We start from the raw sequence: 16,843 nt of genomic DNA, 5'->3' as shown, positions 1-16,843 counted from the left end.
GTCAACCTGCCGTCCTGTCTACCTGTCGGCGTGTCCTCCTGTCTTCGTGAATACTTGTTGTTTGTTTTATGTCGTCCTGCTTTCGGCCTATCTTCGTGTCGGCTTGTCGTCCTACCTATATGGATGCCTCTAAGGCTATATGTATAATCAACTATCGATTTTTTATCTGAATGACATTAGCCATCCTCTCTGCATTATGCAGTTGGAAAGTACTTCAGCACTAAACGCGTATTAATACTACCTACATTATTACACATTGTATCAATTTTACAGCACAGAAAGCTCATGAATACGAATGAATTTATTTTCTACTAAATTAATACCCTTTCAGCGTATGACTATTATTTTAAAAACTTACTTGCCGGACTACTTAGTCTTATTTTTAGCTTGGGCCGAACTTGCTCCGCGCACGAGTTAAATCCTCAAGCGTTTTGGCACTAGTGATAATATTTTTTTTATTTGCTATAACCAATTGATTATCCTATTTATCATATAGACTTTCTGCATTATTTCGATATTTTCATTATGAACTTTGACTTTTATGATTGGCAGATTGATATCAATGTTGTGCCGTGTTGGCGGGAGAAAGCAGAAGAGTGAAAGTACCGAATTTATTTCACAGTGTGAATTATCGAAATTTATTAAACTGGGAACATTGATAAAACACTGCTAACTATATAATAATCATTACTCATGTATCATGTAAAGTGCAAGATGATGACGTATATATTTTTTATTGTATATGGCTACTTAAAATGTCGACTTGCTTAAAACATCTTTTGCAATTCTGACTTACTAAGTTTTAATCCATTTTTATATAGGTTTCACTACTAAAGTTTGGGCATCTGCTATTTTTATATATTTTTTCATCAGCTTCATTCATTGGACGTAAATAAAAGAAAAAACACAATATAGAGGAATTTTCCCTTGCTTTATTCGCTGTATAGGTTAGAACTTAAGATAGAGGACAATCTTTACCATCACAGCAGCACGAGTCCATATTAATTCTGCATCTCTTCTCATTGGTATTTTCTCCATTGCACACATCATCAATACATTGTTGTTCACATTCTTCACTTGTATAATCAAAACAGTCCATAGGTTTGCATTCATCAATTTCAACCCGTTTTTTTTTACTGGAAACTACATTGTAAAAAATTTCATAATTAAAATTTGTTATCATGAAATAGTCATACAAAAAACTTTCATGATTTCCTTCATAGCTAAACGGTTTATAAACTGTCGGTAATATGGTATTCTCTCTGGGATTTTGTTTATCTATATAACTCCTTATAATTTGTGCAACGTGTCATAGTGTTCCCTTCCTCTTTCGTCTACCCCGGACTTAACCTTTATGAGCAACTCAGCGGGTGATCTTTGAAAAGCTGAGCAGGCTAACTCTGCCAGTGCACCTGGCCCATGCTCCCAGTGGTCCGAACTGCTAATACACTTTTGATACTGTTTTTGTATCATTTTACTTACATTATGTTCTTTCTTGTGTATGTCTGTTTCCGATGTCTGGTTTTTGTCCTCGGATTACATTATTTTGATTCCCGCTAGAATCTAAGTTCCCTTTATTATTATTTTACTGTTCTGAATACATGTTGGTTATTTCGCCTGAGTACATTAAACACCAGTAATTCAATCCAACTCTCAATTATTGAATTAAAGACGAAAGACCCTTTATTTGGATTGATATGTTTCCTTAATCTCATTTACAATGTGATTGTAGTTGGCAACATTTTGAATGATTAAATCGGTACATATTCACATTGAAATTATCCATTTAAATTAATATCAATGCCCATGGTGCATACTTGAAAAAAGCCTGCTTAAAAGGTTATTTAGTGTGCATCATGTGATTAGGGTTATTTCTTCATAAACAGAAAAAAATATAATAGTCATTCCTAAATGGTTTGATTTACCATTGATGTTTTCTCTTAAGTGTCAGTCCCTGTAAGAATCAGGCAGTGGGTGCAATATGGTATTAAAAAACAACATCATTCTTATCGTGCAATTGCTTCAGAATCAAGAAAACAGACAAGCTTTTCGATATCATGCTAGACCACTGAGTTACAATTCCATTGATATGCACTGAAAATAAACATTTCAAGGGCAGATATCTCTCTCAAAATCCTCAGTTTTCAAATATTCTATTGAAAAATTCTGCGTAAAGCCAGTGATGCAGAGATCAAGTAATGGTCTTTTCAAATAGAGGAAATTCTTCTTATCCTTGAATGGTTTTACACTGTCAGTTCGGTGGTGGTTTGACATGCATGTTTCTGATTATTCCCATTTTACCTGATTCGTACAAACACTTATACTAAATTACAAGAGGTTTTAGGTCAGTCATCGTTGTTTACAAGTCATCAGGTTAGCAAATATCAAATGCAGAGATAATGTATGAATACACGGTTGTCAAATGCACATAAGATAAAACATTAGAAAAACGGTGATCTAATGTGATAAAAATTCTGTCGATAATTATGTTTTTTCATGTTTTACTACACCCCTATTCTAAATACAAATAAGTAAAGAAAATTGAAAATAGCTCGGAAGGTTTGTGATTATTAGTATGCATAATTCTTCCCTCTGTAAATTTTATATACTGGATAGCGCGTATAATACACTAGTGGAGTGATACATAAAACACAGAAAGCGGTTGTTGTGTACAGGAAAACGGGAAAGACATATTAAAGCAGGATATCTATCTGATGTAAAATAAAGGTAATAGAGATTTGTAACAGTATTATTTTTTTTAATTTAATTAACGGAGAGAATATGTATAAGTACATCTTACCAGTACAAGTAAAAACAATAACAAGCAACAAGACAAACAATTTCATCGCTGTTTCTTCTTATGTTGAGTGTTTCAAAAGTCAAATATGCCAGTTGGCTGTTCTGAATAACAAAATTACATGTTGACAGTTTTCTATGAAAAAAATAATGCAGCAATTAGTTATCTTCAATATACGTAGATTTTTACACATCTTAAAACTACATTTTATTCATTTATTAATTAATTAATTAATTAATTAATTAATTTATTTATTTATTTTATTTTATTTTATTTTATTTTATTTATTTATTTGACTATTGCTTTTTTATATATATTAATGCCAGATTTTGTTCAAGAAATAAAACATCATTTGAATAGATTTGATCTCAAGTTGATGTATAACAATTATTCCTTATGATCAAATTATGTATGGTTGCCTGGTTAATACATATAAAAAACTTCAGTTATTTAGAAAATATATAAAATTTTCATCGTAAAAGAATTGTCGTTTTTAATTAAATTGACATAGAACTAGATGAAAGAATGGTTTTCTAAATATAAGAACAAATACAGCTATGAATAGAAAAAGTATGACCCTTCCGTAAAATGTACCATACATAGACTTCAAGACATCGTTAATTTTGTTGGTTTTGTGCACCCTTAATCACCTCAACTATTCAATATTTTCACTTAGGTTTTAAATTATCAATAATTACATATTGTTATTCAATTTTGTAGAAAACTTTTACAAAGAGGATTTGATAACTATATTCAGCTAGAGCCTTTTTTGCCTAGAACAATTCACATCATGATATATATATACATATGAGTCTCCTTGGAATAAAAGAGAAGAATTAACTTGAAACAAATTATTAAACGTATTAGTAATCTTACTAACATAGTCAGAAGTAAGAAAAAGTATCAAAACTCACCTGGTAAGTTTTTGACAAAATCTTTATTCGTTGAGATAAGCTAAGGCTTTTGATCTTATATATGTTTAACAGTGATAAAGCTGCAATGTGTCACAAAGTTATCGCGAATTAATCATAATTAGATTCAGGAGTTTTTATGTTATCAGGAATTGTAGTTTTATTCAAAGATTTTTATCTTAATACCGAGTATGAAATAGACAAAAACTGAACATAATCAACTACATTCATGATAAGGATTTCACAAATAAAAGACTAAAAGCTATGAATCTTTTAATTGTTTAATTAATAACTTGAATATATCATGTTGATTATCTGCTATTTGGTTATTGTCCGTACTTGACTCACTACGTTTAAGAGTAATTTGTTTCTCCAATGTCTTCTGTAGAAAATTAAGGAAATAAATAAAGGATAAACGACCTCTGGAACACGTTGTATTCACCCTTGAAGACAACATGTCAAGTGTATTTTCAATCAATTACTACATAGTGAATACATTAATTGTTACATAGTTTATCATATGTAAATAATAAACGCTCTTTGGAGTGGGCATAGTTTTATGGATTTAAGTAGCACTTCAGCTAAGGATCGTGCAAAATGTGATTCATCGGTAAAAAGCCTACATATTTTTATTTTTGATAATTTGTTTGAAATGTCATAGTTAACAGAAATAAACAAGTGGTTTTTCATATAACCCGTGCTCTTAGGAGATACAAATTCTATAGAATGCACTGTAAGTTTCAAAATTAAGGGAGATAACTCTTAAATGGTGCTCAAATACAATAGAATCTACTGTGTTTTCAAAGTCGATTATCTCCTAAGAGCAGGTAGATTTGAATGAATAATTACACATTTAATAGTATAAACCCATAAAACAACTTAATTACAAAAATAAATATGTAGCCTTTTTTGGAGTGAATCACATTTTTCAGATTTTGCATAAATCTTACAAAGACAGCTACGTAATGTGTCTGAGAAAAAAAAACATCAAAATTTACAATTTGCCGCAGTTTTTGTTAAATGATGTATGGTTGTGGCACTATCATGATGGCACTCCAATGAACTAATGTAACAAAACATTACTATTTCTCCTATCTTACGTATTATTGTCCTTACTATCTATATATATTTTAATATGTTATGAACATTTTTGGTTATTCACACAAAATTGACATTTTGGATAATATGTATGAACTTTTGATTCTGGTATCATTAACCAATGACATGAACTGTTGCTTTATCAAATTTATGGCTTCACAAAGAAAGAGTTCAACAATCAAATGCAGTACACAACATTAACGTACGTGAATAAAGAAGGCATAACCTTAAAAATGTTTAAAACTGATCATATTAGCTAATTCTCATTTCATCATGAAAGTAAAATATTTAATTTATACACATATACATATTTAATACTAACGTACTTTAAAGTATAACAAAAACTGATGAAAGTGGTTAAAGAGAGAAAAAAAAAGATGTCTTAATTAGGATAATCAGATGTCTGCTAAATGAAGTGCTTAAACTATTAAAATGAATTGGGAAATGGTAAATACGCCAAATTAGCAAAACTGTTGAGACCATTTACAATTTTTTTTTAAAAAGTCAATGTATTCGACCTCAATATGAAAGAGTCGTTTTGTTTCTTAACAGCAGAATGCACATTAAACATATTTGTATAATAAAATTGTTTAGAAGCATGAGTCAGGATATACGTAAGTTTCCATTTACAATTAAGTACTTTTCCATCTAAGAATCGGGAATATATATATATATAAGGTGTGGCACATGAAGGAAAAAAAACGCCAAGCTTTCATTGCATTAACCAATTAATTATACTTGATAACCACCAGAAATAACCATTAAAGTGTTTGAAAAATTTGTCTTTTTAATATATTGATAGGTCAAATTTAGTTGAAATGCACGATGGAAAATTGGCGCACTATATCCCTATATAAGCATTTAAAATACATGTACGTCACAGATGCTTCATGGTAAACTTAAATAGATTTTTGGTTGTTATCTAGATATACAGAATATATTTTAGGGAAAACATGACTAAAATGGGGAAAATGATATGCCATCCATTGTCTGATTCTCACACAGAATGGTACATAATTATCTAACATGATGATTTTTAACCAATTAGATCACTTGAAATTGAAGGTTTGAGTAAACAAACAGGCCTTGAAGAAATTCTCAACTTGATATTTTTTTAACCCAGGCCAGATATTAAAGAATATGTATTTAATCCTGATTGAAATCTCAGGAAAGTCTAAGATAGTCAGATCAGTCGATGTCTTATGCATTAGCAGTTTTACAAATTATGTAATCTAAACTGCCAGTCAATATGGTAACAAGAAAGTGGCTGGCAAAATATGTACGTTGCCAAACAAGTCAATATGCTAACAAGAGCATGGCGCGCAAAATATGCAAGTTGCCCTAACAGTAAATATTGTAACAAGAGCATGACGGAACAACTTTTTTATTTCAGTGGAAATATTGATGTCTCACAAAAGTAGACAAAATGAAATGGATATAAAATGTTGTTTGAAAAGTTCAAATCTGCATAAAAATGGTAATTTTGTTTTCAGAGATATCCATAAAAACAAGCCAACAAGTCGTTAATCTGTCTCCCATGTGCCGACCTCTTGGAGGAAGACAATGACTTCAAGTCTAAAGTTTATGGCATGACTCGGTGAGAATACAACGTATAAACACGTGCACGCTTTCCTGAGCTAGTATAGATTATTGGCGTAAATTATATATTAAGGACAATAATACGTAAGATAGGAGAAATAGTAATGTTTTGTTGCATTAGTTCATTGGAGTGCCATCATAATAGTGCCACAACCATACATTATGCCAGAGCTTGCCGAAAATACGCAGACTTTTTGTATCGCACTAGAACTCTAACAAATAGGCTTCTGGAACAGGGTTATGTTGCTACAAGATCGAAGTCATCACTACAGAAGTTTTATGGTCGTCATCATGAACTCGTGGATCGTTATGGTGTATCCATCAGCACCATGAAAACTGATTTATTCAACGGGTCATAGTTTTCCTTTCCTCGTTTGTCTACCCAAGACTTGACTTTTTATGAGCAACTCGGCATGTGTTTCTAGAAAAGCAGAGGACGTTTACTCTACCGGAGCACCTTGTCCATGCTCCCAGTTTTTAGTGGAGTCCGAGTTACTCATTTGCTTTTGTTACTTTGTATGTATGATTTTAGTTACTTTATGTTCTTTGTTGTGTATGTCTGTTTTCCATGTCTGGTCTTTGTCCCTGGAGTACATTCTTTTGATTACCGCTATAACCTTGGTTCCCTTGATTACTCTTTCCTAAAGTTATAGACATGCCACATCATATTTCACAGAGATTGATTTAGAATTATTGGATGTCTTTAAAATTTATTGGACTTTTTTTTTAAATTTGAATTAGAAATATAGTTCGCTCTGAAAACGAATAAAAGAACATATATCAAAATGTGTTCTGGTAAACAGAATAAATTTTTAAAAACCGAAACAAAACAAAGCGTATACTTTTGTAAAAAACAATATTGACAATCGATCATATTATGGTAAAAGTACACAAAGCAGAATGAATCATTATAAATTTAATGATAAGGGTAATCATTTATATATTAGAGATATTAAAGATATTATGCTTATATATTTCTACACTATTTTAAGTGTGATAATAACCTATAATTTAATTCATATAACTTTGTATGCTTCAACGGGATGTGCCCGGAAGTAGCAAACTAAATACAAATCAATTTCCGGTCTGTAAAGCTATTTCCGAATGAAAAAACAAAAGAAGAACAAGACTTACTAGCCCTATAGATAAAGGAGGTAGACCAAGGGTAAGGGACACAACTCTTACAAATCATTGAAACGTTTGTATTCAGCAATGTACATCAATCTCATGTAAGCATCAAAGTAACTTGGACTAATTTCATTCTGTTTCAAATGAAAGCTTGATAGGCTTTGTTGAAATTGAATATGATACAAACATATCACTGATTTCAAGAGTAATGTCCCTTACCCTAAGTCTACCTCCTTAAGGTATTTTTATGATATCAAGAATGAAAACTCTAAATAGGACAATAAAAGTAAGTGATGGTGATGACTGTAGAAGTTTTGAAGTGACGGTCATATTCAACTGGCAATGTAACAATTCCAATAGATTTGTTCATGCTGCTGAGCTATACCTAAAAATGGTATTAAAGGTCGCATTTACATTCTGTATGATTGTATGAGTTAAGACACACAAAAAAACAACTATGTACTTTATGGTCTTAATAACAAATTTAAAATCATTTGTTTATTTAAAAAGTCAACGGTATGCACACATAATTTGCGTGTCCATTTAAACCTCTAGCTTTGAATCGTGCAACAAAATCAGACAGTGAATGATCCATGTAAATTTAAAATTGGAAGTATATATTGAAAGTCTTAAGTCTATTTTTAAGAAAATTTGGTTGGTCAGCATTTGCATCCTTATACTAATTGTAGTTCTACTATAATAAAAAGTTACATGGCAAATATAAATGTGTACATTTTCAACAACATCCAATCACATAAACTTAGCATATAATTAGCAACATCTCTTGAAAACAAAACTTTCGATGTCTTCAGTTAAGAATCTATTTAATACATATAGACTTCTAAATGTCAAATATAGATCGATTTTTTTATATAAAATGTGAGGAGAGAAGTTGGCACAAGTAGAAAATTACTTTATACATATACTGTATATTCGCAAATTTATTTATTTTTTTCAAGCGTCAGCATCAATATTTCTAGTCGATCAAATATTAACCGCCCATATGTGCATTTATGTTTATAGTCAATTTATTTTGATTGTACTAATATTTATTTATCCCCAAGGTAAAGACCTGTGGTATATACAAATGATAAAGATTATTTTTTCGAATTTCATATTAGGAATTACATGGTAAGGAGAATTTGCAAATTTGATTATGAACAGTTAATATTGTAACAAATGTCAGTTTAGTTAACATAGATGCATATAAAGGTCTATGACAGCGCGTCAAAGTCTTGCATATTACTTTACAAAAAATCAGGTAATATTTAATACAATTCACTTTTAATGGAAAAGTATTTTCTTATATTTGTGCGACATAACCATTTTAAGGATAGTTTATTTTCACAAAAATTCTCGTAATAAATATTTTACCAATTCAGTTATTTTACATATTGCAGTAATTTAATGTATATTTCAACTAATAATCTAACGGATGTGGTGAAGACAATCGATATTAACATTTTTATTCAATGTTCACTTAAAGCAGCGCATGATTATATTTGACAATGCACAGCTTTTCTCACTCAACTAAAGCTGAAGAATCAAATGAGCATAAATGGCTTGAATATATTGTAAGGTCTAAAATATGTAATAAATGTACGATATTTGATCGTTACCAATTGATACGGGTATACAACAAATTATTAGTAGTCACTTAAACAACTTCAAAATTGCTTCTTTGTCAAGACGGTGGGGTAAGGGAGAGTGACGACTATTGCTTTGGACGCATGAATAATATGTATAAATAGGTTGACATACTCCTTGTAGGCTGTTGCGTCCGAGAGGTAACACGATAACATGGTTCCGTATGTCGTACTAGTACACAGGAGGACGACGCATTGAATTGATCAAACGTTCTTACCCTGGAGAAATGCATTAAATACCTGCAGTATGACGTAAAACCACAATCAATCTACTTTTAGTTAGAACGGAGTCGATGTATTAGACTTTTTGAGATTTTTTTTAGATTAAGTTCGAATTGTTTATTTTATGGACATATTTATATTATCGTCTATAATTGTTGAATTCAATATAACGACATGAAACTACGAATTGTTGTAAGCTAATGCGTACAGATACAAAAGGACAGGCTTCAGTTTGTTTATTGTTTTATTTGTTTTCCATTTGCAGTCACTTTGTGCGGCCAGTGAAAAGAAAAAGCGATGAAGATATTTTCCGTTGCCTTTCTCCTGATGTTTATACTGTGCACTGGTAAGATTCTTACTCAATTTGATATAGAAGTTTAACCGTTTGCATTTTTCCAATCTTATAATGATTATGATTGTAAAAATGTATTCAGGTAAATATCGATAATCGTTTCTTGTCACTCAGACATTGCTTAATACATATCAAGTGATGCTGATATAACTCAATAACGAAAATTTTCTTTTAATTCTTTTTGAGATAGGACACCATTTTATCAAATTATCAACAAAAAAAAGAAAACTTTGAATGTATCTTAAATGCAAGTATACTGTCATATCGATAGGTTTGACAGGCATGTTTAAGATGTGTTTTTCTTACTTGCCTGATTCTTTCAAAGACTTGCACTAAATATTTGCATTATTTTAGTTTATAGTAAAAGACGAGCAAGTTTCTGCGTCAGTCAATTTTGTAAAGAAGGTGAAGAACAATGTCGGGACAATTGCATAAAGGTTCATTGCGATGGAGACAATTCCAAGTCAAGATCCTGTGAGCTAGACTTCGATAAAAAGAAATGCTGCTGTTTCGGAGACAACTGTTGGGGTGACAAAGGTTTGAATTACATGTAACTTATCATTTTTGGCGTGTAATTGGGCTTTCGATATTATTTTGGTACAATGAGTCAAAACTTTTAACATTTAAATAAATTGCTATGGAATATTCCAGGGTCAGATAATTCTATCAACTTTAGTGTTCTTCACTCATATGGAAGTTTCCAAAAATATCTCTATTGGCAGAGATGAAATAGGAACAGTCAAACATATCTTGACCGATCCCCTTTTGGAATTTTGCTGAAAAAAGATGTTCGGTTTATCAAGGTTCATAATGCAATACAATTGATGGAAGGGAACTTAAGTAGCAACCCACATAAGATTCATGGAAAATGTAATGCATGGTTTGAAAGCCTACATATTTTTATTTTTTGATATTGTGTTAAAATGACATAGTAAACAGAAAGTAATGTGTGGCCTTCCATATAACCCATGTTCATTGGATATAAAAAATATAAAGAATGTACTGAAGAATTCAAAATTAAAGGAGAATATCTGTAAAAGTGACACTAAAATACAACAGAAACTATTGGATTTTCCATGTGGATTATCTCTTAAGAGGACACAGATTGGAATGAGTATACACTTTATCAAATAGACCTATAAATCAACATCATAACATTAAAATATATGTAGCCTTTGTTGGGTGTATTGCATTTTACAAAATTTGCATGATTCTTACAAAGACTGTTACGTTAAAGGTTTCTTGTTTAGACAGGTATTTCAATTATTCAGTTTGTTTCACCGTTTTCATTGTATTTCGTATTTTGCCTGACTGATTGTTCTAGATACTTGTTTATAATATTTTTTTTTTCATTTCAGATTCAAGTGAATTATTTACAAGTTCTTGCATTGATAAACCATGTTACGATAATATATCGCAATGTAATATTGATTGCAGAAATGTTCTTTGCGATGGAACAACATCAAACAACAAATTTTGTGTGCACCTTTCCCGTAAAAACTTTTGTTGCTGTTTCGGGGAAGACTGTAAAGTTGTCTAGAATTGAAACAGATCGTAATTACAAATAAATGATAATACGGTCTGTATTGTTTGTTTTAATTAGGCAAATATATGTTCAAGTATATTCAAAAGTACCTTAACACAAAACGAACCGTTGTTTAAACTTTCATATGTATAATTTGTTAAACAGCTTTAACCCAATACCAAAGTAATGTAATTTACTGTTGCAGAACCGCAAAATGATGTCGCAATGCGTTTGAAGGGTCATAAACGTAACACGTGAATATAATGATATTATATCAGACTGATAAACTCTGTGAGGTTTTTAATTTTGAAACGTATGAAAGTTTTAAGTTGGTCAATGAGCGTCATTATTACACCAGTTTTCAAAGACCCCGGTAGAGCACACATATGTTCATATTGACAAATATGTTGTCTTACCAGCAGTCAAAGCCCCAAACAACATACTTTTTTGTCTGCAAGACTTATTACACCAAACATTTATAATCAGATGTAGAAAAAAATAGCACTAAAAGATCTATGTTGTTACCACTATCTGCAAGATCGTGGAAAACCATAAATCAAAATTATCCTCTTTTGGTCTCTATACCAAAGACGAAGATTGTGACCTACCGCCTATGTATTGGATTTATTAACTGCAAAAAAGATCCATACAAATAACACTACAAAGTTGGGTCTGCAAAATGTACAACTAAACCACTTTCAAAACGTTTAGCTTTTATACTCATAGCTGTCAAAGAGACAATTCAGTCCTACCATGACACTTTTTACATGTACTCGAGTAGTATTATCAGTTCAATGTGGGTCCTTAAAAATTCAAAAAATCTTTTGGAAACCCCCAATTCAAGATTATTATCAGAATACAATAGCATTTAACCCATGATTTTATTGTATACTGCTATTCACCATACTAAATTGAAAACCCGACTCAAAAACATGCATCATTCATACATCGCATCTTCCTCAAAGAACTTGCAATAAAAAGATAATACTGATATTGTGAAGTCAGCATAATATGTTGATCTACACTTAGACATCGATGGTTAAGGAACGAAACTATACAACAAAAGTAAGGACTTTTCATTTCGTATTGTTAATTTTTAGTTAATCTGTAGAAACCTCTCTTCAGAACCTTTGTAAGGAGTTTTCATGTCATACGTTATGCTGGAGCTTGGCGTAACTGTGCAGACTTTTTGTACCAGGCTAGACTTCTTACAATTAGGCGTCTGCAATAGAGTTATGTTACTCCAAGACTGAATTCATTACTGCAGAAATTTTGTAGTCGTCATCATGAAATTGTGGATCGTTACGGGGTATCTAATAAAAACAAAACGATTTGTTCAACATGTCATAGTTTTCCTTTCCTCTTTCTTGATTTTTTATCAGTAACTCGGCGGGTGTTCCTAGAAAAGCAGAGGAGGCTTACATCTGGTCTATGCTCACAGTTTTTAGTGAAATCCGAGTTGCTTATTTTTTCCTTTTGCTTTGTACGTATTCTTTGGGCTATTTTATGTTTTTTGTTGTGTTTATGTCTGTTTTCTATGTGTGGTCTTCCTACCTAGATTACATTATTTTTATTTCCACTAGAATCTTGGTTCTCTTGATTACTCTATCAAACATTACAAATTCATACTTGACCTCAAACGCTATTTATGTTTTTTTACGGCAAAAAATACTTAAGCGTAAAATAAAAGGTCAACTCTGAGAAATTTGAAAAGACAAAACAAATGAAATGAAATATAATTACATATAGAATCTATATATAATTAAAAAAAACAAACAAACACTATACTCTTGCAAACAGGCTTCCAAACAAACATACGGAAAAACAAGAATTACAACAGATGCATGTGAAGCAAGGTAAGCAAGTCCTGCTCCGTAATCGCAACCCATCACATTCCAAGTTCTGGGTGCTGTAATTTCGAAAGGCATGAGATCTACTGAAATAACCGTATCACCAGTTATGCAAGATAGAAACTTCATTTCGATCGAATAAACATTAGGTTTGATAGCAACGGAAGCTCAACAAACTTTGTCTTTGATTCTTATTAGTCAGTATTCTCGCTATACTATAGTCCCTGAACCGATCCGTGTAACAGTTTGACGGATCGATGACCGTTGACTGATTGATTGATGACTGATCGATGACCGATCTCCGGTGACCGATCTGATTGCAGTTTTGTTATGTAAAATGGCGAATGATTTGTAAAAAAAATTAAAAAAATGTAAAACAAAAGTAAAGATTGATGTTCAAATGTATTGCATAATGTAAATATGTGTAAAATTGACAAAGAAAACACCGGAAACAGCAAAATATATTGACCGCTTTGTGGTCACGTCATGCGATCACCGGTTTGATAAATCGGTTTGACGGATCGATGACTGATCGGAAACTGATCGGTGATCGATGACCGATCGCAATTCTTGTTTCATGGATCGGTTCATGTACTGTAGGAAAGTCCATATTATATGTTGATAAATATGTAATTTCATATTGGCCCTGTTCAGAAATTATTCAGAAATGATTACATTATCTACACTAGAAGTGAAATTGGAGGCTTGTAGCTTCTCCTTGTCTTTGTATTAGCGCTTGTAATAACATAACACCATATGGTGCTATATGGGTAAAGATCTGCTAAGAGTGGCGCATATTTTGCTCCAATAGGCATTTTAGTATTGTGATGAAACATCTGTTCTCCAAAATTGACAAAATATTGTGTACCGAGATTTCATACATTTCAACATCATTACACTTAAGTTATTCTTATTAGAATCGGTGTTATTTGACCACGAGCCTGTGCCAATGTCTCTCTTGAGTGTTCCATAAAACACAATATCGCATGCTTTGAGCTGCCGTAATTGTATAGTATAAGCAATAATAAAATACATTGTGCAATGTATGTTCACTCTTCTTTCTCCCTCTTTTATGCATACCCATTTATCCTAACTTATTCAAATGAAACTAGTCACAGAAAAAAATCTAAAAAAATATTGCCTTTTACATAATGTGATTTGTACGATAAAAAAATGTTACACAAGCAAAATCGTAAATTGGACACTACGGCTTGAAATGCTTTGCAATTTTGAAAGCTATTTCTGATTTATTTTTCATTGCACAAAATGGAGGTTAAGATAAAGAGTCCTTAGGAATAAACTGACTGTAATTATTGGTATGTTCCTAAACAAAGTGGGGTATCAATTGCACAAATTATCATTTCAATGTAATGGCAGATAACATATCTTGTGAAGATATTTTAAAATTCTAACCGACCTCAAAACTCATTTCATTGCATATTTGAGAGCCAGACCTAGACACCTATCAATGTTATCATAAGTTCTTTTCCAAATTTGGTTGACCTTAATCTAAATGGACTATTTGAAAGAGTAATCCAGGGAATTATTATTCTAGCAAAAATCAAAAGAATACAATCCAAAGGTAAAGAATAAACAGGGAAAAAAGACAATCATAACAAGAACATAACAAGCCAACATAACAAATTCACCTCCGACTCTACTAAAACTGGAAGCATGGATCAGGTACACTGGAAGTGTAAGCGGTAATATAATAAGTAGTAAAACAAGTCTGTTCATATAATCAATCAATTTAACAACAATGTGTTCTAACATAATACTAAAACAACGTTTGTATCTGCCATTAAACAGCAGTTTGCACATTAAACATAATCGTACATAGTTTTCATTCAGATTATATATAGATAAGGGTATCTTATCTGGTATTGAATAAATTGTTTTGCGATCACTATTTGGCATCATGTGTGAGAATTAATTAAGTACCAGTCCATATAATATTCTAAATGATTAATGATGATGAAAGTCTGACCGAACAAAAATTGCTTTTTACGTCTACATATATTAGATATGTACGTGACAATAGTCTTTTCCATATACAAATCTGGACTTTTGAGAAAATCATGGATTTATATCCCACTTTAATCAACCGAATTGAACAAAATTAAGAACGATATCTCTTGCAAAATGTTAACTTCACATACAATCTATATTTCAAAAGGGCAACAACCAAATGAAAACTATGGTTATGTGGTTTGTATTAAATGTGTTTTTGACATGCATGAATCATCGCCTGTCTGATTTTTATAAAGACTGTTACTTCATAAAATTCGAAATTAAAGTGTGTTTCCATTAACAATGAACATTAACAATGATGATCCTGATTGATATCTTCAGAAGTCTTATACGGTCTTTTCGGCGTAAGAAAGATTTCCCAGATATGCATTAGACAGCTTTATAAAGTGTTTTAATCCCAAAAGCTCGGTCATCGAAAATACCTGTCACCCCTACATCCCTCCTGATGTTATGTCACTAACTAAATGCTAATACTTGCCTAAAGTGGTCAAGAATATTCGACGTTATCTGGCAATTTAAGTAGCAGTCTTTATAATAATCAGGCAGGAGGTGACTCATGCATGTCAAAAAACCCACCGAGTTTAGCTTTAATACTCGTTCAGAAACAGTTTCTGATCACATAACCAGTCTTTCATTTTTTGGTTTTTCATTTGGTCATTGTACTTTTGAGATAAAAAAAATAAATTGATTATTCATGAAATTGGCACTTTGCAAGAGTAACGGTCCTTAATTATGTTTGATTTGGTTGATTTTATAGGGAGATAAATGTATGATTTTAAGTGCTGATTTAAATTATCGTTATGTGACAATATAGCATATGCAGACTGAAAAAGCATTGTTTGTTTGGTGGATTTTTCTACACCACGAATCACTTTATCATTGGCAGTGTCTGAATTTTATGTGGACTGGTACGTAAAAAAATAAAATTCATTATACAACATCAAGGATACAACATGTACTAAATAATAAACGGAATATCCAGATATTTCCCGATGAAAGACATTGGCTGATTTTAGTAAGTTTGTACAAATGAAGATGAAGTCAACGAATACTCACGTTTTCAAAAAGGAAACAAAAAGAAAAAGAGAGAAAAGAAACAAAATATTCGATTTTTATTATTCATTGACACAACTTCGCAATCGATCGCATGATGATTAAAGTACATACCGAAACAAAGTGAATAATTATTAATTACACAGGAAATCCAGGTGCTCCTGATGGGTGATTATTTCTTCTTATTCGCAAGACATCTAAAATTCTCTTGATGATGATCAAGCCTGGTCATAGAGGGCGTGCATCGTGTATAGATATAGGTCTTTTGTGGTATCGGGATTGAAACTTTGGAACGGACAGTTTGATTATGGTGACGTGTACATAATTTGTAAGCAATACAACCTTTCCAGTGGTTTTTTGTTTATGCCACTGGGCTTTGCAAAGAAAATTACTATGATGGTCGCCATTCCTGGCGAAAGGTATGATTTGAGATAAATAAATTATATTACTACAAAAAAGGAAATTTGTAGAAAGATAATCTTTAAAAAAATACCGAATGCATTGCTTATTTCTTCAGTAGGAGAAAAATAAAATTTGTTTTGCATGGACAAGGTGGAACGTTTGAATGCGTTATTTCTTAAAGGTATAATACAAAACGAAGTCAACACTATCCACAAATAATTGTCTCATT

At 31.6% G+C, this 16,843-nt stretch overlaps 1 protein-coding gene and 1 long non-coding RNA gene across 4 annotated transcripts; one reads left to right on the top strand and one right to left on the bottom strand.

Annotated features, from left to right (window-relative positions):
- Positions 1-912: 912 nt before the first annotated feature.
- Positions 913-3,790, bottom strand: LOC148605370 (uncharacterized). Its single transcript, XR_015916157.1, has 3 exons — positions 3,712-3,790; positions 2,801-2,901; positions 913-1,143 (listed from the first exon to the last, which is right to left on the bottom strand). It is a non-coding gene; the product is annotated as an uncharacterized LOC148605370 (long non-coding RNA).
- LOC148605369 (uncharacterized) lies at positions 2,518-11,327 on the top strand. 3 transcript variants are annotated; one of them, XM_088550466.1, is made up of 4 exons: positions 2,518-2,727; positions 9,667-9,747; positions 10,108-10,290; positions 11,112-11,327. In XM_088550466.1, the coding sequence occupies exons 2-4, from the start codon at positions 9,699-9,701 to the stop codon at positions 11,291-11,293; spliced, it is 414 nt and encodes a 137-aa protein (XP_088406592.1). In that variant the 5' UTR covers positions 2,518-2,727; positions 9,667-9,698; the 3' UTR covers positions 11,294-11,327. The 3 variants fall into 3 exon arrangements, with proteins under 3 accessions (XP_088406592.1, XP_088406595.1, XP_088406593.1); XM_088550469.1 differs by lacking the exon at positions 2,518-2,727 and adding an exon at positions 6,300-6,403; XM_088550467.1 differs by lacking the exon at positions 2,518-2,727 and adding an exon at positions 8,672-8,794.
- Positions 11,328-16,843: the final 5,516 nt, after the last annotated feature.

Source organism: Perna viridis, chromosome 10 (assembly GCF_037379345.1).
Source record: "Perna viridis isolate PV_CMFRI_1.1 ecotype Kerala chromosome 10, ASM3737934v1, whole genome shotgun sequence".
Lineage (NCBI taxonomy): Eukaryota > Metazoa > Mollusca > Bivalvia > Mytilida > Mytilidae > Perna > Perna viridis.
This window is presented reverse-complemented; position numbering and strand designations above follow the sequence as displayed.